The 21,456-nt window shown below is 34.5% G+C and overlaps 1 protein-coding gene across 8 annotated transcripts in view; it reads left to right on the top strand.

The window, feature by feature from the left end:
• PIK3CB (phosphatidylinositol-4,5-bisphosphate 3-kinase catalytic subunit beta) overlaps positions 1–21,456 on the top strand; it is a 281,740-nt gene that overhangs the window by 178,331 nt on the left and 81,953 nt on the right. For all 8 annotated transcript variants that reach the window (XM_037843941.1, XM_037843928.1, XM_037843969.1 and 5 more), the window contains 4 exons: positions 1,037–1,288; positions 2,606–2,702; positions 5,472–5,602; positions 7,938–7,988. In XM_037843941.1, coding sequence (XP_037699869.1) covers positions 1,037–1,288; positions 2,606–2,702; positions 5,472–5,602; positions 7,938–7,988 — 531 coding nt within the window. The remainder of the gene's footprint in view (positions 1–1,036; positions 1,289–2,605; positions 2,703–5,471; positions 5,603–7,937; positions 7,989–21,456) is intronic.

A 21,456-nucleotide genomic window follows, 5' to 3' on the forward strand; every position in this document is an offset into this window, starting at 1 on the left:
ATACTGTTATAAAGGGAATTATGTTCTTATTTTCCTTTTCAGATTACTTATTGATAATGTTTAGAAATACAGCTGATTTTTGAGTGTTGAGTTTTGTATCTGTTACTTTTCTGAATTCATTTATTTAGCTCTGATAGGTTTTTTTGTGAATTCTTTAGGGCTTTTTTTTAATAAGATCTGCCTATAGAGGTAGTTTTATGTCTTCCTTTCCAATGTAAACGTCTTTTATTACTTTTTCTCACCTAATTGCTCTGTCCAGAACTTTCACAACTCTGTTGAATAAAAGTGGTGAAGGTGGGCATCCTTGCCTTCTTCCTGATCTTAGGGAAAAAGCTTTCAGTCTTTCATCATTGAGTATGATGTTAGTGGTGGGGTTTTCTACCTGGCTTTTGTTATATTGAGGAAGTTCTATTCGTAGTTTGAGTATTTTCATCATGAAAAGGTGTTTATTTTTGTCAGATGCATTTTCTGCATTAACTGAGATGATGATTTTTGTTTCTCCATTCTGTTAATGTAGTGTATTACATTGATTTTCATATTTTGAACTATGCTTGCATTCCTGGGATTATTTCCACTTGGTCAGGGTGTAGAATCCTTTTAATATGCTTCTGAATTCAATTTGCTAGGATATTTCAAAAAAACTTTTTTTTTTTTTTTTGACAATTTTTGTATATCTGTTCATGAGGGATACTGGTCTGTAGTTTTTTTTTTTTTTTTAAACTTCTATTATTGTCTTTGGCTTTGAATCAGTGTAATGAAGTCAGTGGAATAGCAAATGATAATGGTTTTTATGCTTATGATCTTGATTTCTTTAGATCTATTTCATTGAGGTTTCTGTTAGGTGCACCAGCATGTGATTCAATATCTGGTTTAAAACAGGTTAAGCTACCTGTAGTTCCTAAATGAACAGTATAAAGTTTAACTATGTTCTAGTCGTTCTGTGGACAAATAGGCTTTCCCCAAACCTCCAAAACAGAGGTTTTTCAGTAATGCAGTATTCATGATTCTGTATTTGTTTTTGTTTCTCCTGTTACAGGTTCACGTCAGGGCTGGTCTCTTTCATGGTACTGAGCTCCTTTGTAAAACTGTTGTAAGCTCAGAAATATCAGGAAAAAATGATCACATTTGGAATGAATCACTGGAATTTGATATTAATATTTGTGACCTGCCAAGGATGGCTCGATTATGTTTTGCTGTTTATGCAGTTTTGGATAAAGTGAAAACGAAGAAGTCAACTAAAACTATTAATCCCTCTAAATATCAGACCATCAGGAAAGCTGGAAAAGTGGTAATGATACACTGATTTCAGAAAAATTCTTAATATATTTTAAGAAGATATAATTTTAAGATTCTTTGAAATACAAATTGATTAATATTAATTAAATTATATAATATAATTTTGGTGACAACTGATTTTAAGAAGACAGTAAAATCTCACTCTTTATGTTCTGCCATTCATTTCTCTTTTGTCAAATGCGTTTTAATATAGGTAATACTATGGATTTTCTATTATAAAGATAATACATTTTAGAAGATACAGATGAGAAAGAAAGAAGAGATGAAAAAAATTACAGGTGCTTGGTAATTTTGTGCAATTTAGAAAGATAATAGATTGCACCTCATTTAACACACCTGTGTGGTTTGGGGAACAAATCTGTAATGAAAAGCATCAGTATTTGACAGTGAAATTTATGAGTATTCATACTAAATTGCATAAATAAAGAGTATCATTAGCTTCATATCATTTTAGGTTATGATTTGCATTGAAATGAATCATGAACAAACTTTTAGTTGCCAGCTTCTTGGATTTTGTAATCATGAATAAAGGATGCTGGACATGTTCTCATATGCTTTTCTTCCATTTTATCTGTTCATTGAAGTGTTCTTCATTTTCTTATTTTTTGAAAAATTTTGAGGGGGCAGGTGAATATTTGAATTTTTAAAGTTTTTGTAATCTCATTACTGCATCTATGTGTGGATATTTTTATTCCTTTATTTTTAATGTGTGTATGTAAGCATTTCCTCTGGTTATCATATATTTTTATAAAATTTTAATTACTAAAAAGTCATACAGGGGTTAGTTACTGTTTTTTTCCTCCTTGTGTGTAGAATTTTACTCAAGCATTTCAATTTAAGATTTTTGTTTTGATACACTATAGCCAATTTAATAAATTTCTTTTAAGTGCCTCAGGAAAAATCTTACCACCTCAGTGCTTTCCTTTTAGAGATATAAATTTTACAATACCTAAAGACAGCACCTCTTCTTGCATTAAGATTTATAAATGCTGAAAGCTGTGAAAACATATAACCTGACATATTATCATGTACTTTCTTGAATCATTAAAGATTTCTTGTGTTCAATGGCTGCACAGTAAATATTCCATTTTATACATATATTTTATTTTGGGATATTAACTGACTTTTAGGCTTTTTTGTAACCATCGGAAATGTTTTGAGTATTTTTCACTGTAAATCTTGTTCTGAATTTGGATGATTTTCTTGGATTGATTTCTAGAACTAACACTACCAAAACAAAGTACATGAACATGGTTATACTTTAAAGTTCACTCTTAGCGTATTTATGCAGTGGTATCTTTTTCAACAGCATTATCCTGTAGCATGGGTAAATACGATGATTTTTGACTTTAAAGGACAGCTGAGATCTGGAGATATAATATTGCACAGCTGGTCTTCATTTCCTGGTAAGATTTACATCCTAATCCCTAGTGTTAAAGTGTAGTTTTGGGTATATGAACTAGTTAATGTTTCCTTATTACTCACCATTCTTTCAATTCAGTAATGAAACCATCATTTGGATCTTTATGGTTTATCCTAAATGTTGTTTTCACAATTTTTAAATATAATTAAAAGAGTGACTTGTATCTGAATGCCTTTCCAAACATTTCTTTGAGAAATTCTCCAAAGGAACAATGTCTTCTTTGTAACAAACCTCTGTTAATCCCAGTTGTACTAATTTCTTTACTATTAGAAGGAATATTCACTAATATGGGAAGATAATAAAAATACTTATTCTATAGTTGGCTTTAGCCTGAAGTTTGAGGTAAATGGAGCACCTACCACATCTGTATTTCTCAAGTAATACTCAGAGTACCCCTATAAGGTAGGTGGTTTTATTCCCATTTTACAGAAAAATTGGAAATTGAAGCTTGGAGAGCCTAAGTAAGTTAGTCAATTTCACAGAATTGGTTTAAACCCTGATTTGAAGGAAATAGTGCCTGATTCTTTCCATTGTACCCCACTACTTGTACTACTTTCCTAAATGTTGGAATTTTTATTGTAAACTCTGTATTATAACAGTGGTTTTCTTTTTTTTTCCTTCTAAGTTGGTTAGTATATTTTGTAAAATTGTGAACTTATTTGAATATTTGAATAAATTATGTTGTGGGTGGTAAACATTTGAGAATGTTCATATGTTAGAAGTTGCTACCTATGAAATTATTTTTGGAAAATCAGTTGTCTCTTGACTTACTGATAGACTCTTCACATTCTAGTATTCATGCATGTGTATGTTGTTCTGTTCCTACCCTGCCTGCAGATATTGCATCAATCACATATTTTCCCAATTATGGAGAAGTGTGTGCATTTGACATATTTCTTATAAGGAACTGTATCTTCACAGCAGAGTAAAAATTATGCAGTTCAGTTATATACTTTTTAAAACATCTTAATTTAAACTTACTCATTTTAACATTCTCCAGAATTACCTAGCAAGTTGCCTGGTATTTTTATTGAACATCATAATTTTTGGTGGTATTAACTTGGCATGCCATCAACTTGACTTCATCTCTAAGAAATTATAAGATGAAAAATAATACATAAAGACAGTTCTATGTGTATTACTTCTAGAATTGTCACATTTATCACTAAGGAGCAAGCAAGAAGTAAAGGAATTACAAATAATCCATTTCATCATTACAAGGTATCCAATTACCTTTATTGGTTTCTTGTGTATCTTTCCAGAATTCTTCATATCTTATACAAAATGGCATATTATATATATACAGTGTTCTCCTTTCTTTTTTCATCTTATTTACTATACAGAGAACTACTTTTTAAAAAAAATACATGTATAGCAGTACCTTCTTTTGATAGTTCAAACAGCTCTATAATGAATAGTCTTGCTTATGTGCAAGTATGTCTTTAAGGTAAACATTCAAAAAGTGGGATTATTGAGTCAAAGAATAAATACATTTGTAATTTGATAATCATAAATTGCTCTCCAAATAAGGTTGTATCAATTTGTCCTCTCCACCTGCAGTGTGAATGGCTTTTTTTGTTATCAGTTTTGATTAGGATTACTTCCATTTGTTTGGGGGTGATAAAAGGGTCAGAATGCCACATTTGACTTTAGATAGGCTGTGATTCAGAGGACAGGTAAGTATAATGCTACTAGATAGCGCAAGTATGGTATTTTGCTGAGAAATCAGCTCTAGAATGTATAAATTATTAGAGTTGCCTCCATCCAGGTGATAACTGAGTCTGTGAGTTCAGTGTAAACCAAGATGAGCAAAGAATTAAGGAGCTGAAACTTCTAAACACGTAAGGATTTTCTAGCTTTGGGACATAATTCTGAGTATGCATGCTTTCTAGAAATTAGGTGTAGACAGAATGGACTTTATCTTTTTTCCTCGTAGGGTCAGAGAGAATAATTGTGCTAAAAATTTAAAAATGTCAGGAAATGGAAACTACTTTGGAAAGTAGAGACCTTAGATTTTACTGCTCTGTTTCTCATCTTGAGATTAATGTCTCTTCAACAGTTCCCCTATCTAATAAAATTAGAAAGCTATTTAGATGAACTCCAGGGTTTCTGACAACATTGAAATTGTAAGATCTCCTGCACAAGTCTGGGAATGAACCATATTTAGGGTGGTAGAGAAAAAAGAGGAAGGGGAATGTCTTGAGGAAGGGAGCAACTGGTGAGGTAAAAGGAGTACCACTTGAATGGAGTGTTACAGAAACTACCAGAGAAGGTATTCAACTGTGTTAATAGTGTGGGGATAATAAAAGAGGGTTAAGAACATTAGTTTTGGCAAGAAGAATGTAATTGATAGCCCTCAAAATACCATTGTGGGTACTATGATAACCATGAAAACAGTATATGTGATTAAGAAATCCATAGAGAGTGGGAAAATATTGGTAATTCCTATGGTCTGCCTAATTTTGATGGAGAGAGAACAGTTCCAATTAAGATTTTTTCAGGATTGAAAAAAGAGGTGAAGGAATCAGTAATTTTTGTTAACTTTCTCATTTTAAAGATGCATGCAAACTCACATTCAAATTTTGTGCCAAGCATTAACAGAAGATTAGAGCCTCACTGCTTTAATTGTCTGTCAAACTTTCCTTAGGTGACAAATGCCTTAAGTCATTTTCATGGGGGAAAATCCACTCAACTTTTGTTTTAGTATAGTTTAAAAAACATTTTAAGGATCAAAATTATTTGCATGTTTTAGATGAACTTGAAGAAATGTTGAATCCAATGGGAACCGTTCAAACAAATCCATATACCGAAAATGCAACAGCTTTGCATATTAAATTCCCGGAGAATAAAAGGCAACCTTATTATTATCCTCCCTTTGATAAGGTAAGCTAATTACTTAAAGGGTTGTTATGCATGAAATAATTGAATTATTAGTTTCTGGCTCTATATGTTTATAGCTTAAGCTCTGTATGTCTGTTTTTCTCTCAGAACTTCACATAATTGACAACTTGGTTTAGTGTAAAGACCACTGAGCAGGGAGCCCACAAACTCCATGCAGTCCTGGCCTTATCACTGGCCAAGGAAGATGTGGCATCTCTGGAGTACAGTTTTCTCATTTATAAAATGAGGAAATCAAAACCATTCTCTCAAGACCTTTCAAACTTAAAAAGGGCTATAAATGTATTTGCATTTAACCTTAAAGATATAAAATGTTCTGTGAAACTGCCCAGCATATTGGTTCAGAGCTTATAGAAGACTGCCGTGTTGGAGTTTGTATTTAAAGAATGTTGCATATTACTTTTAGTAGGATTTCCTCTCATCCTATTACTTTTGTAGAATCTATAGCAAGGGCTTCCATTTCTAAAAAACATTTTCTTGATATAACAAGCTGCATGTCTCTGTGATAAGGAGATTGTCTGGGTGGAGCTGAAAATGGGGCTTTGATAATTTGCATGCTAAGAGAGCTAAGCTGTTAACATGTTTTATCTTTAGGTTTGCCATCCTTGTTTCAGGTATGATTGGTGATGTTTTTATGAGTAGCTTTTCAATAAATTCTCAGAAAATAAACAAAAAGTTGTTTCCTTTTAGCCATGTTCACCCATTTGGGATCAAGCTACTTTTAAAAATTGACATTTTCCTAAATAATGTTTATATTAGTTCACCTCTAAACTTAATTGTATTTTAATACTCACCGCTAACAGACCTTTATAGAGTAGAGGTTTGAGCAGTATGCATATTAAATTTGTATAGATCAAAGTTTCTTCCTTTGCTTTTATTTAATTGAAATTTTTCTACTCAAGAAGTAAATTTGCATTTCAAGGGTTTTAAAAATGTTTTTCTCACCAATAATATCCAATTAAATTTTTAAATTTCGTCATTGTCACAATAGAAATCCCAGATGTAGCATGAACTATATTTTTTAGCATACAGTCTATAGAAAAAGATGTATTTTGACTACTCTGTTACATTTAAACCATGGCTTTATTTATACCTTAGGAATTTAGCTGGAAGCCATAGCTACTTGTGAAACATTTAATGGTCTTAGCTATGACTATTAGGGTGTGTGTTCCAACAATCAGTTATAGTTTCTTTTAGATCAAATAAGATGCTTTTGGAACATTTTTTATTAATGTAACATCCTAGGCAAATAAAAGTATTTTTAATTTAATATTTTAAGAGAAGTCTAGTTTCTTTAAAATGTTCTATTTCAATGTTGCTCATTGTTCCAGGTATCTGCCTCTGGTCATTAAACTTTCTGTTTACCTTTCTAATCCCATAGGAAATCTCTGAGAACTATGATCAGGACCTCTGGCATTATCTGCCAGAGGAAGATCAATCTGGGATGGAGAGTTTAGTCTTTTTGTATGAATATGTGTAAATACATTTATATTTATCTGTTGTCCTTTAATTTTATGAGTTATATTTGGTTACTGTAAAAAAAAAATCAAATAATACAGATTGTAAAAAGTGAAAATTCTCCCAGTTCTCTACTTTTTAAATTTAATTAATGTTTATTGCTGTAATCACTTGCATGCATTTTGCTCTTCAACTCAATTTTAGGGTTACTGCTTACTTTTAATACCAATAATCTCATTTTTATTACCAGCAGCACACCTCTGAAGTAGGATGGGAATTATTACCACATTTTACACAAGAGGATACAGACATTACTCACCAGGGATTGTAAGATTCAGTAGCAAGATCTGGATCTCCTGATTCTTTATACATTATTATTCCCACTGGACTAGTGTGTTCCCATCTTTTCAAGGATGAGAGCTTTTTTCTGAACTTAATGACTTCAAAAAATATTGTAGGCTCTCTTCTGTTATTACTTCTACTTTTGGTATCTGTTAATTGAGGAAAAACATAATGATAAAAATGTAGTCTACATTTAGTAACTCTTCTATACATTTGCATTTTCTTAACCAGAGCACATTTACTTATATTTCAGAAAATGTTTGACATATATACCACAAGCCACTTCATTTTATCTGCAGCCATTCCTTAGCTCACCAAAGAGTCATGGTCCCTTACTGTTTTGAAGGTTGGAATGTACTGCGTGGTACCATTTTGCTTTCAAAATTCATGTTTCCGTTATGAAGTATAGACTCTAGATTATATATAGTCCCTTACAGTCAAAGTACAAGTGTAATAATTTACACTTAAAATTTTGCAAGTAAGAGAACAAAAATTTAATTTTTTTAATTTTTTTAAACAGATTATTGAAAAGGCAGCTGAGATTGCAAGCAGTGATAGTGCTAATGTATCAGTAAGTATCAAGGGTTTAAAATGGCCTTTTCTTATTATAGAGTTATTTGCATTAGATACCTTTGTCTCATTTACTGGAATGAACTTATAGAAAAAATAACTCGTTTATGCAATAACAATGTTATCAGTGTGCATGAGTTTATACCCACTATTGTTTTGTTAAATGGCTGCTCAGTTTGTGGGTGCACTGTATTCAGTGGGTAAGTGCGTTTCTGATACAAGCACAGGTTCCGCAGCTAGTCTATAAATGATGCTTTGGCACCTCCTAGATTATATCTTCTTTGGATGAGGAGGCTTTAATTTTGCTTATTTCTCTCTCATGTTACAGAGCAGGTGTGATCAGGCCAGGCTCCACAGTGCAGGGGACCCAGATTTTGTGCATCATGATACTCTACCTTGCTTAATGTGTAGTTTTTATCTTTTGGTTTGATATTGCTACCCTAGTTTCCTCCATTGCTACATTCCAGCCAGCATGAGCAGAAAAAGCATAATAGAAGATATACTCCATTCTATTTTAGGGTATCATTATTATGCATTACTTCTGCTGTCATTCCATTGGCCAGAACTTAGTTACATGTCCATACCTGACTGAAAGTGAGGCTAGGAAATGCAGTCTTAGAGGGCAGTCACTGTGCCTGGCTAAAATTAAGTAATTGTGGTGCTACAGGAAGAAAGGGAGAATTGATATTGAATAGCAAATAGCGGTTTGATTTGAGCAATCAAATTTAACAACTCTCCCAGTATTGTATGCCCTTTGTAGGTCCAGGGTCTAATCTAGGATTGTTTGTTAAATTTCATCATCATGTATCTTTATAGTTTCCTTCCATCTGCAGCAGTTCCTCAGTTTTTCCTTACCTTTCATGGTTTTCACATTTGGAAGAATACAGGACAGTTACTTTGTAGAATATCCTTCAAATTGCTTGATGTTTTGGCTTTATTAGATTCCGTCTATGCATTTTTAGCACAGATATCACAGAAGTGATGTAGTATTCTTAGTGCCTCTTATCAGGAGGCACACAATGTCAATTTGTCCCATTATTGCTGATGTAAACTGTTTATCACTTCATTAGGATAGGTATCTACTTGTTCTAACATTCATTAATACATCTCACCTGAATCAGTATTATTACAATGGGTTGGCAAATGCTGGCTTTCTAATTCTGCTTTTCCTTTTGAATTTTTTTGTGGAGTAGAGCTTTTTCTTCTTTCCCATTTATTTACGTATTCATTTTTTTTTTTTTTACCTAGAGTAATGTGGACTCATCATTGCTATTTTATCAATAACTTATAATTAGCTACTTTTAAAAAAATTAGTTACTATGTTTTGATGTACAGAGTGTCCCAGATTTAGCCAGTGGGAACCAACACAGACTGTCTTCTGTGTCTTTTCAACATGTTCCTTCCCTATAATTTCTTGAGTATTTCTTTCTTTCTGGTAGGAGAAATAGTATGTGCCGGGATCATCTGGTACTTTCCCTACCCCACCCTTGGAGTCAGCCATTTCTCTAGGGATTTCTGATTCCTTTTATTTGTAAAGAGTACTTGAAATTGAAGATCTGTGGGCCAGATGCACTCATTGCTACTGGAATGCAGTTGTTCCTAGGCCCTTTCAGGAGGCAGGGCTAGGAAATATATGTATATATGCATTTGCTATCTATCTACTAAAAACTACGAATTCTCATAATTACCTCCACTTTGGGTCTATCACCACAGGATCTTTTCTACCCTTGACCTTTTCCATATTTGTAATTCTCTTCCTCGTCAGTGAGAAATCTGGATTCCCATTAACCTCAATGTACAGTCTCATTATTTATGGATTCCATATCTGCAAATTTGCCTGTTCACTAAAATTTATTTGTATCTCCCAAATCAATACTTGTGGCTTTTATAGTCATTTGTGCACATACAGAAGACAGCAAAAAATTTGAGTTACTTAACAATGCAAGTCTTAGCTGAGGTCCAAAAAGGTGATGTTCTGCTTTGTTTCAGCTCTCATATTATAAACAAGCGTCTTTTTCATGGTATACAGGCATACCTCAGAGATATTGCGAGTTCGATTCCAGACTGCTGCAATAAAGCAAATAATGCAATGAGGTGAATATTGCAATAAAGCGAGTCATGTGAATTTTTTGGTTTCCCAGTGCATAAAAGTTTTTATTATATTATATTGTAGTCTGTTAAGTGTGTAATAGCATTATGTCTGAAGGAACAATGTACATACCTTAATTTAAAAACACTTTATTGCTAAAGGTACTAACCGTCATCTGAGCCTTCAGTGATTCATCTTTATGCTGCTGGAGGGTCTTGCCTTGATGTTGATGGCTACTGACTATTCAGGGTGGTGGTTGGTGAAAGCTGGGGTGACTGTGGCAGTTTCTTAACATGAGATGACCATGATGTTTGCTGCATCAATTGACTCTTCCTTTCACAAAGATTTCTCTGTAGCATGTGATGCTGTTTGATAGTATTTTACTCACAATACAACTTCTTTCAAAATTGGAGTCAATCCTCTCAAACTCTGCTGCTGCTTTATCAACTAAGTATATGGGATATTCTAAATCCTTTGTTGTCATTTTAACGGTGTACACAATATCTTCACCAGGAGAAGATCTGATCTCAAGAAACCACTTTTATATGGTGGGGGGGGGGGTGGTGATTTGCCTGTTCTTTTTTACTTTTATTTTTTATTCTTATTTTCACTTTCTCTGGTACAGGAAGATGTTCAAAAAATAGATTGGGGTGATGAATGCACAACTATATGATGGTACTGTGAACAACTGATTGTATACTTTGGAAGATTGTATGGTATGTGAATATATCTCAGTAAAATTGAATTTAAAAGAGAGTCAACATTGGGATGATGAAAGGTGACCTGGAAGTCTTAGGCTTCTCGTGGTGGCTGAATATGAATTTTCACTAAATAAAATTTATTTTATTAAGATTAGTGATGGAAAAAAGCAGGAAAAGGCCAGAAAATTGGAAAGAGAATGAACATACACAAATGAGTGTATTATTTTCCTGGAGAATATGAAGAAGATCCTGGAAATCCTTCAGGACTGCACCTATGCTGATGCCAATGCTTCGGACTCCATGGTCAGGATGTAGACTGGCTCAGTGGGTCAGGGAAGAATAATCCTTTGTCAGTTATAACTTTTTATGTAGTGAATGTTTAAGCTCTTTGAATACTCAGTGAAATCCCCATTAGAAATGACATGCTTATGTAATGTCTTTAAAATGTTGTCATCTCTGTGTATTATTTTGAGTCTTTGGCAATGATTATCCAATTTGATGGGCTAAATTACTTTTTTTTTTTAAATTAAATTCATTTTTATTGAGATATATTCACATACCATACAGTCATCCGTGGTGTACAATCAACCATTCACAGCACCATCATACAGTTATGCATCTATCACCCCAATCTATTTTTTTTCTTTTTTTTTTTTTTTAATCATTTTATTGAGATATATTCACATACCACGCAGTCATACAAAACAAATTGTACTTTCGATTGTTTACAGTACCATTACATAGTTGTACATTCATCACCTAAATCAATCCCTGACACCTTCATTAGCACACACACAAAAATAACAAGAATAATAATTAGAGTGAAAAAGAGCAATTGAAGTAAAAACGAACACTGGGTACCTTTGTCTGTTTGTTTCCTTCCCCTACTTTTCTACACATCCATCCATAAACTAGACAAAGGGGAGTGTGGTCCTTATGGCTTTCCCAATCCCATTGTCACCCCTCATAAGCTACATTTTTATACAACTGTCTTCGAGATTCATGGGTTCTGGGTTGTAGTTTAATAGTTTCAGGTATCCACCACCAGCTACCCCAATTCTTTAGAACCTAAAAAAGGTTGTCTAAAGTGTGCGTAAGAGTGCCCACCAGAGTGATCTCTCGGCTCGTTTTGGAATCTCTCTGCCACTGAAGCTTATTTCATTTCCTTTCACATCCCCCTTTTGGTCAAGAAGATGTTCTCCGTCCCACGATGCCAGGTCTACATTCCTCCCCGGGAGTCATATTCCACGTTGCCAGGGAGATTCACTCCCCTGGGTGTCTGATCCCACGTAGGGGGGAGGGCAGTGATTTCACCTTTCAAGTTGGCTTAGCCAGAGAGAGAGGGCCACATCTGAGCAACAAAGAGGCATTCAGGAGGAGACTCTTAGGCACAAATATAGGGAGGCCTAGCCTCTCCTTTGCAGCAACCGTCTTCCCAAGGGTAAAACTTATGGTAGAGGGCTCAACCCATCAAACCACCAGTCCCCTATGTCTGTGGTCATGTTAGCAACCATGGAGGTGGGGTAGGCGAATACCCCTGCATTCTCCACAGGCTCCTCAAGGGGGCACTACATCTTTTTTTTTTTTTCCTTGTTTTTCTTTTCTTTTTTTTTTTTTTAACTTTCCCTTCTTTTTTAAATCAACTGTATGAAAAAAAAGTTAAAAAGAAAACAAACTTAGGGTAGAGGGCTCAACCCATCAAACCATATCATATCATATCATCAAGATCATATCATCTGCAAAGAATGACAGTTTTACTTCTTCTTTTCCAGTTTGGATGCCTTTTATTTCTTTGTCTTGCCGGATTGCCCTGGCTAGCACTTCCAGCACAATGTTGAATAACAGTGGTGACAGCGGGCATCCTTGTCTTGTTCCTGATCTTAGAGGGAAGGCTTTCAGTCTCTCACCATTGAGTACTATGCTGGCTGTGGGTTTTTCATATATGCTCTTTATCATGTTGAGGAAGTTTCCTTCAATTCCTACCTTTTGAAGTGTTTTTATCAAAAAGGGATGTTGGATTTTGTCAAATGCTTTTTCAGCATCTATTGAGATGATCAATTGATTTTTCCCTTTCGAGTTTTTAATGTGTTGTAATACATTGATTGATTTTCTTATGTTGAACCATCCTTGCATGCCTGGAATGAACCCCACTTGGTCATGGTGTATGATTTTTTTAATGTGTCTTTGGATTCGATTTGCAAGTATTTTGTTGAGGATTTTTGCATCTATATTCATTAGGGAGATTGGCTGGTAGTTTTCCTTTTTTGTAGCATCTTTGCCTGGTTTGGGTATTAGATTGATGTTAGCTTCATAAAATGAGTTAGGTAGTGTTCCATTTTTTTCAATGTTTTGAAAGAGTTTGAGTAAGATTGGTGTCAGTTCTTTCTGGAAAGTTTGGTAGAATTCCCCTGTGAAGCCATCTGGCCCTGGGCATTTATTTGTGGGAAGATTTTTGATGACTGATTGGATCTCTTTGCTTGTGATGGGTTGGTTGAGGTCTTCTATTTCTTCTCTGGTCAGTCTAGGTTGTTCATATGTTTCCAGGAAATTGTCCATTTCTTCTACATTATCCAGTTTGTTGCCATACAGTTGTTCATAATATCCTCTTATAATTTTTTTAATTTCTTCAGGATCTGCAGTTATGTCACCTTTTTCATTCATTATTTTGTTTATATGGGTCTTGTCTCTTTTTGATTTTGTCAGTCTAGCTAGGGGCTTGTCAATCTTGTTGATCTTCTCGAAGAACCAACTTTTGGTGATATTTGTCCTCTCTATTGTTTTTTTGTTCTCTATGTCATTTATTTCTGCTTTAATCCTTGTTATTTCTTTTCTTGTACTTGGTTTAGGATTGGTTTGCTGTTCATTTTCTAGCTTCTTCAGTTGATCCATTAGTTCTTTGATTTTGGCTCTTTCTTCCTTTTTAATATATGCATGTAGTGCTATAAATTTCCCCCTTAGCACTGCTTTTGCTGCATCCCATAGGTTTTAGTATGTTGTGTTCTCATTTTCATTCGTCTCTATATATTTAGCAATTTCTCTTGCTATTTCTTCTTCTTTTTTTTTTTTTTTTTAATTCAGTTTTATTGAAATATATTCACAAACCATACAGTCATCCATGGTATACAATCAACTGTTCACAGTATGATTATATAGTTATGCGTTCATCACCACAATCTATTTCTGAACATTTTCCTTACATCAGAAAGAATCAGAATAAGAATAAAAAATAAAAGTGAAAAGAGAATACCGAAACCATCCCCCCATCCCACCCTATTTGTCATTTAGTTTTTACTCCCATTTTTCTACTGATTTTTTTTCAATTTTTTAACTTTGTTTATCAAAAAATTAAAAACAAACAGGCAAACAACAACCAAAAAAACCCCACAACATTTCAAACAAAGCAATGGATTAAGGAAAACAAATAACCTAAAATAACTACTTTGATTCCAATATGTTCCTACCATACCCCAAGAAAATTAATAAACCATGTCCAAACAGAGGAGTAAGAAAAACAAATAATCTAAAATAACTACATTGCTTCCAACATGTTCCTACCATACCCCAAGAAAATTAACAACCCCTAAGAAAACAAAGGAATAAGAGAAAGAAAAAACCTAAAATAACTCTATTGCTTCCAACATGATCTTACTATATCCAAGAAAGTTTACAAACCATAATCATTCCTGAGCATTCCCGTAACATTGAGATTACCCTCCATAGTTTATCTGTTCTTATTAGATTATCATTCCCCCTCCACTAACTGGTATCTCTAGGTCCCCTACATTCTACAGTATAAAACTGTGGTTGGAGTTTGGATCAGTAGAATGAGTTTCCGATAAGGGCTGCCACTGCAGTTCTCCCTTCTCCTTCCCGGAGCTGACAGCCCCTCCTCCCACGGGACTGAGCCTGGCAGGGAGGGGCGCGGGTCCCCTGGCCACAAAAACTTACAGATTTCACTGATCTCAGCAGTTCCACGTTTTCATGAGTGTTGTATGAAGTATGCCCAAAGTCAGACTGCTCTGTGGTGTCCAGTCCACGCAGTTCCTGGCTTTCTACCTACTTTCCTGGAGGAGTAACTAAAACATACAGCTCACCAGTCCGCCATCTTGCCCCGCCTCTCCTTCCTAACATTTTATAGAGATTTCTTCACATATCATAAAATTATCCACAGTATATAGTCGTTGTTCATGGTATTGTCATATAGTTGTACATTTATCAACATGGTCAGCACTTGAACATATTAATTACTATGAAAAAAAGTTTTTTTAAAGCACAATAAAAACTATAATAAGAAAAATAAATGTCACACAGTACAATATAATGATTATGACAGAAAACAATACCGCTACCAATAATCCCATATCCCTCCCTTATATCCCCCTCTCATACACATTTAGCTTTGGTATATTGCCTTTGATAACATTTAATGGAAGCATATTAGAATGTTACTGTTGATCATAGAACCCAGTATGCTTTGATTGTGTTTTTTCCCATCCCTTTTTCAACACGCTGCATGGTAGACATTCATTTGTTCTCCCACATGTGAAAACATTTTTATATTTGTACATTTACTAACAGTGATTGGCCACTTCAGTTTTTGCTAAGTTATACAGTCCCAGTCTTTATCATCTATCTTTACCTCTGCTGTCATACATTTCCCCTATCCCACCACTTTTTTTTTTTTTTTTTTTTTTTTTTTTGAGGCATTAAAGTGTTTGCCTTTATTTCTGGTGTTCTTCACTCAAATAATGTGTACAGGATCCATTCCCCTCATTGTGTGTCTCACACACCTCTTTTACCTTTACTCACAGACTTCTTTGTTCAGTGTTCTTACAGTGTTGTGCTACCATCACACAGTATTATGCTATCTATTTCTGAATCTGTAAAATCAATCCTGCTGAACGTTCTGTAGTCCTTCAGCATCAAATGCCCGATCTACCCTCTTACTATCTCCTGATAGACTGTGTTATTAGCTTTTAACTCTTGAAGTTTGCTCATTAATGTTAGTTCATATTAGTGAGACCATACAGTATTTGTCCTTTTATTTCTGGCTAACTTCACTCAACATAGTGTCCTCAAGTTTCATCCATATTATTATATGTTCCATGTCTTTAGTTCTCTCTTACAGCTGCATAATATTCCATCATGTGTATCTACCACAGTTTGTTGATGCACTCGTCCGTTGATGGACATTTGGGCTGTTTCCGTCTCTTGGCAATCATGAATAATGCCACAATACACATTGGTTTACAAATGTCCTTTCATGTCTCTTAACTTTCAGTTCCTTTGAGTATATACCTAATGGTAGAATAGCTGGGTCCTATGGCAAATCTATATTTAGCTTCCTGAGGAACCTTCACACTGTCTTCCCGAGTGGTTGCACCATTCTACATTCCCACCAACAAAGAGTCAGTGTGCCTTTCTCCACATTCTCTCCAGCACTTGTAATTTTCTGTTTTTTAGATAATGGCAATTCTGGTAGGTGTGAGATATTTCATTGTGGTTTTGATTTGCATTTCCCTAATCTGCAGTGAAGTTGACCATTTTTTCATATGTTTTTGAGCTATTTGTATTTCCTCTTCAGACAAGTGTCTGTCCATGTCTTTTGCCCGTTTTTTAATTGGATTGTTTGTGTTTCTGTTGTTGAGTTGTAGGATCCCTTTATTTTATTTTATTTTTTTCACAATCATCACTTTTATTATTTCATTCTAAGAAGATGCAAAAGGTTATTACTTGTAATTGAATTCCTGCATTGAAATATTATTTCTTAAAAAAATTTCAGCATGTGAACAAAAGTGTATCCATGCAATTTAATTTCTGTCCTTCATAATTCTCAGTCTCCCATCATGTCTGTTCATAAATCATGCTTCATAATCCACAAGACTGAAATGGAATGAAATGATGTAACTATTTTTGTAATCAGTAAATATTCATTGCATTTTTATTCCTCAGAAATAATATATGAAACTGTGGCAAATAAAGCACACAGTCCATGCTTATCAATATGCACAAAAAGAGAGAACAAAAGAAACACAGAACAAATGCAATGAATAGAACACAAATAGCATCTAGCACGAGTCTCAAAGTAAATGAAGCAAAAATCATAGAATTGAAAGGAGAAAGAAACAAATCCAGAATATAGTCAGAGAGGATCCCTTTATATACTCAGGATATTAAGCCCTAATCTGACATGTGGTTTCTAAATATCATCTTCCATTGCGTAATCTGCTTTTTTATTTTTCTGACAAAGTCCTTTGATTTACAGAAGTGTTTAATTTTGAGGAGATCCCATTTGTCTGTTTGTTCTTTGGTTGCTTGTGCCTTGGGTGTGAGGTCTAAGAAACCACCTCCTATCACAAGATCTTTAAGTTATTGCTCTACATTTTCTTCCAAGAGTCTTATGGTCTTAGTGCTAACGTTTAGGTCTTTGATCCATTTCAAGTTAATTTTTGTACAAGGTGGGAGTCCTCTTTCATTCTTTTGAAAATGGATATACAGTTCTCCAGACAGCATTTATTGGAGAAGCTGCTCTGTCCCAGTTGCGTTGGCTTGACTGCCTTATCAAAGGTCAATTGTCTGTATATGTGAGGGTCCATTTCTGAACACTGAATTAGATTCCATTGGTCAGTGTATCTAGCCTTATGCCAGTACCATGCTGTTTTAACCACTGTAGCTTTGTAATATGTTTCAAAGTCAGGTAGTATGAGATCTCCCACTTTGTTCCTCTTTCTCAAGATATTTTTGGCTATTCGGAGCACCTTGTCCTTCCAAATCAATTTGGTTATTGGTTTTTCTATTTCTACAAAGTAAGTTGTTGGGATTTTGATTGTATTGCATTGAATCTATTAATCAGTTTAGGTAAAATTGCCATCTTAACTATACTTAGTCTTCCAGTCCATGAGCATGGTATGTTCTTCCATTTTTTTAGGTCCTGTTCGATTTCTTTTAGCAGTTTGTTTTAGTTTTCTGTGAAAGGTGTTTTGTGTCCTTGGCTAAGTTTATTCCCAAATACTTTATTCTTTTGGTTGCTATTGTAGAATTTTTTTCTTGATTTCCTCCTCTTGTTGCACATTACTTGTGTTTAGGAACACTGCAGATTTTTGCATGTTGATCTTGTAGCTTGCTACTTTCCTGTATTCATTGACTACTTCTAGTAGCTTTTCTGTAGGCTTTTCTGGATTTTCTACATATAGAATCATGTCATCTGCAAATAGTGAATACTTTACTTCTTCCTTTCCAATTTGGATGCCTTTTATTTCTTTTTCTTGCCTAATTGCTCTAGCTAGAACTTCCAGCACAGTGTTGAATAACAATGGTGACAGTGGGCATCCCTGTCTTGTTCCTGATCTTATAGGGAAAGTATTCAGTCTTTCCCCTTTGACTATGATGTTAGCTGTGGGTTTTCATAAATTGCCTTTATCATATTGAGAAAGTTCCCTTTTATTCCTATCCTTTGAAGTGTTTTCATCAAGAAAGGATGTTGAATTTTGTCAAATGCTGTTTCTGCATCAATCAAGATGATCATGTGGTTCTTCCACTTTGATTTATTAATGTGGTGTATTATAGTAATTGATTTTCTTGTGTTGAACCAGCTTTGCATACCTGGAATAAATCCCACCTCATTGTGTATAATTCTCTTAATGTGCTGCTGGATTTGATTTGTGAGTATTTTGTTGAGGATTTTTGCATCTATATTCATTAAAGAGGTTTTTTAGTATTTTTGTCTGATTTTGGTATTAGGGTGATGTTGGCTTCATAGAATGAGTTAGGTAGCTTTCCCTCTTCTTGAATTTTTTTGAAGAGTTTGATCAGGATTGGTACTAATTCTTTCTTGAATGCTTGGTAGAATTCATATATGAAGCCATCTGGTCCTGGGCTTTTCTTTTTTGGGAGCTTTTTGATGACTGACTCAATCTCTTTACTTGTGATTGGTTTGTTAACTTGTGTTGGTTTGTTTATGCTTTTCTAAGAAGTTGTCCATTTTGTCTAAGTTGTCTCGCTTATTAACATGTAGTTGCTCATATTATCTTTTCATTATCTCCTTTATTTCTGCAGGGTCAGTAGTTATGTCTCCTTTCCCATCTCTGATTGTATTTATTTGCATTCTCTCTCCCTCCCTCCGTCTCTCTCTCTTTTTCTTTTTTTTTTTTTTTGTTAGCCTAGCTAGTGGTCCATCAATTTTGTTGATTTTCTCAAAGAACCAACTTCTGGTTTTGTTGATTGTTTCTATTGTTTTCCTGTTCTCAATTTCATTTATTTCTGCTCTAATCTTTGTTATTCCTTCACATCTGTTTGCTTTGGGGCTAGTTTGCTGTTTTTCTCTAGTTCCTCCAGGTGAACAGTTAATTCCTAAATTTTTCCCCTCTCTCCTCTTTTAATATAAGCATTTAGGACAATAAATTTCTCTCTCAGCAATGCCTTTGCTGCATCCCATAAGTTTTGATATGTTGTGTTTTCATTGTCATTTGACTTGAGGTATTTGCTAATTCCTCTTGCAATTTCTTCCTTTACTGACTGATTTTCTAAGAGGGTGTTGTTGTTTAGCCTCCATATATTTGTGAATTTTACAACCTTGTGCCTGTTATTTATTTCCAACTTCATTCCTTTATGGTCTAAGAAAGTGTTTTGTATAATATCAATATTTTTAAATTTATTGAGACTTGCTTTGTGACCCATCATGTGGTCTGTCCTAGAGAATGTTCCATGAGCACTTGAGAAAAACGTGTATCCTGCTGTTGTGGAGTGTATTGTTCTATAAATGTCTGTCAAGTCTAGTTCATTTATTGTACAATTCAAAATCTCTGTTTCTTTATTGATCGTCTGTCTAGATGTTCTATCCATTGATGGGAGTGGTGTATTGAAGTCTCCAACTATTATTGTAGAGGTATCTACTTCTCCTTTCTGTGTTCTCAGTGTTTGCCTCTTGAATTTTGGGGCACTCTGGCTTGGTGCATAAATATTTATGATTGTTTTGTTTTCTTGATGAATTGACCCCTTTATTAATATATAGTGTCCTTCTTTGTCTCATTTAATTGTTTTACTTTTGAAGTCTAATTTGTCTGATATTAATATAGCTACTCCCACTGTATTCTGGTTGTTGTTTGTGTGAAATATCTTTTTGCAGCCTTTCACTTTCAGCCTATTTTTGTCCTTGTGTCTGAAGTGAGTTTCTTGTACATAGCATATAGATGGCTCCTATTTTTTTTAATCCATTCTGCCAGTCTGTGTCTTTTTATTGGGGAGTTTAATTCTTTAGTATTTAGTGTTATTACTGTAAGGACAGTACTTTCTTCTACCATATTGTCTTTTGAATTTTATATGTCGTATCTTATTTTTTCCTCTCTCTCCTTTTATCCTTCCTGATAATCTTCATTTCTACACTCTTCTTCAGCCCTCTCTCTCCTGTCTTTTTCTGTCAGCCTCAAGCACTCCCTTTAGTATTTCTTGTAGTGTCGGTCTCTTATTCACAAACTCTCACAGTGTCTTTTTGTCTGAAAGTATTTTAATCTCTCCCTCATTTTTAAAGGACAGTTTTGCCAGATATAGAATTCTTGTTTGGCAGCTTTTGTCTTTCAGGATCTTAAATATATCATACCATTTTCTTCTTGCCTCCATGGTTTCTCAGGAGAAATATGTACATAGTCTAATCGAGCTTCCCTTTTATGTGATGGATTGCTTTTCTCTTGCTGGTTTCAGAATTCCCTCTTTGTCTTTGACATTGGATAGTCTATCACTAAGTGTCTTTGAGTAGGTCTGTTGGGATCTATTTTGTTTGGGTTATGTTGTACTTCTTAAATCTGTAATTTTCTGTCTTTCATGAGTTAGGACATTTTCAGTGTATATTTCTTCTGTTATTCTTTCTGCCCCTTTTCCCCTCTCTCCTTCTTCTAGGATACCCATAACACATATATTCCTGCATTTCATGTTGTCACTCAGCTCCCTGAGACCCTGCTTATATTTTTCCTTTTTTTTCACCATCTGTTCTTTTGTGTATATGAATTCAGATGTCTTCCAGTTCACTGATCCTGTCTTCTGCCTGTTCAAATCTACTGTTTTATCCCTCCATTGTGTTTTTCATCTTCTCCATTGTGCCCTTCATTCCCATAAGTTCTTCCATATTTTTTTTTCAAGTTTACGAATTCTTCTGAATGGTCATCCAGTGTCTTCTTTATATCCTTCATCTCTTTTGCCATATCTTCCCTCAGCTCACTGAATTGATTTAGGAGATTTGTTTGGACATCTTTAGTTGATCCCTCAGTTCATTGAATTGATTTACGTTAGTTGCCTCAACTCCTGTATCTCAGTTGAACTATTAGTTTGTTCCTTTGGTGGGTCCATATTTTTGTGTTTCCTAGTATGGCTCATTATCTCAAGTTGTCTAGGCATCTGATTTTCTTGATTAGTTTATTTTGGAGTTCGTTTTCACTCTTTTACCTAGGGATTTCTTGTTGGTTGGCTTTGTTCTCTAACCTTTGTTGTTCAGTTCATCTTGTTCTAGACCTCTGACTTAGGTTCTATTTAGTTGATCAGAATTTTTCACCTGCTGTTTTTCTGTTTCTTGCCCTGCCTCTATGTAGCCTTTTTGTGAGAGGGTGTCCTCAGATATGGCTGACCCCAGTCAGGTTTTACCAGTCTAGAGGCCCAGGTCTCATGAGGATGGTATGGAGTTTCCCTGAGAA

Source organism: Choloepus didactylus, chromosome 1, assembly GCF_015220235.1.
Source record: "Choloepus didactylus isolate mChoDid1 chromosome 1, mChoDid1.pri, whole genome shotgun sequence".
NCBI lineage: Eukaryota > Metazoa > Chordata > Mammalia > Pilosa > Megalonychidae > Choloepus > Choloepus didactylus.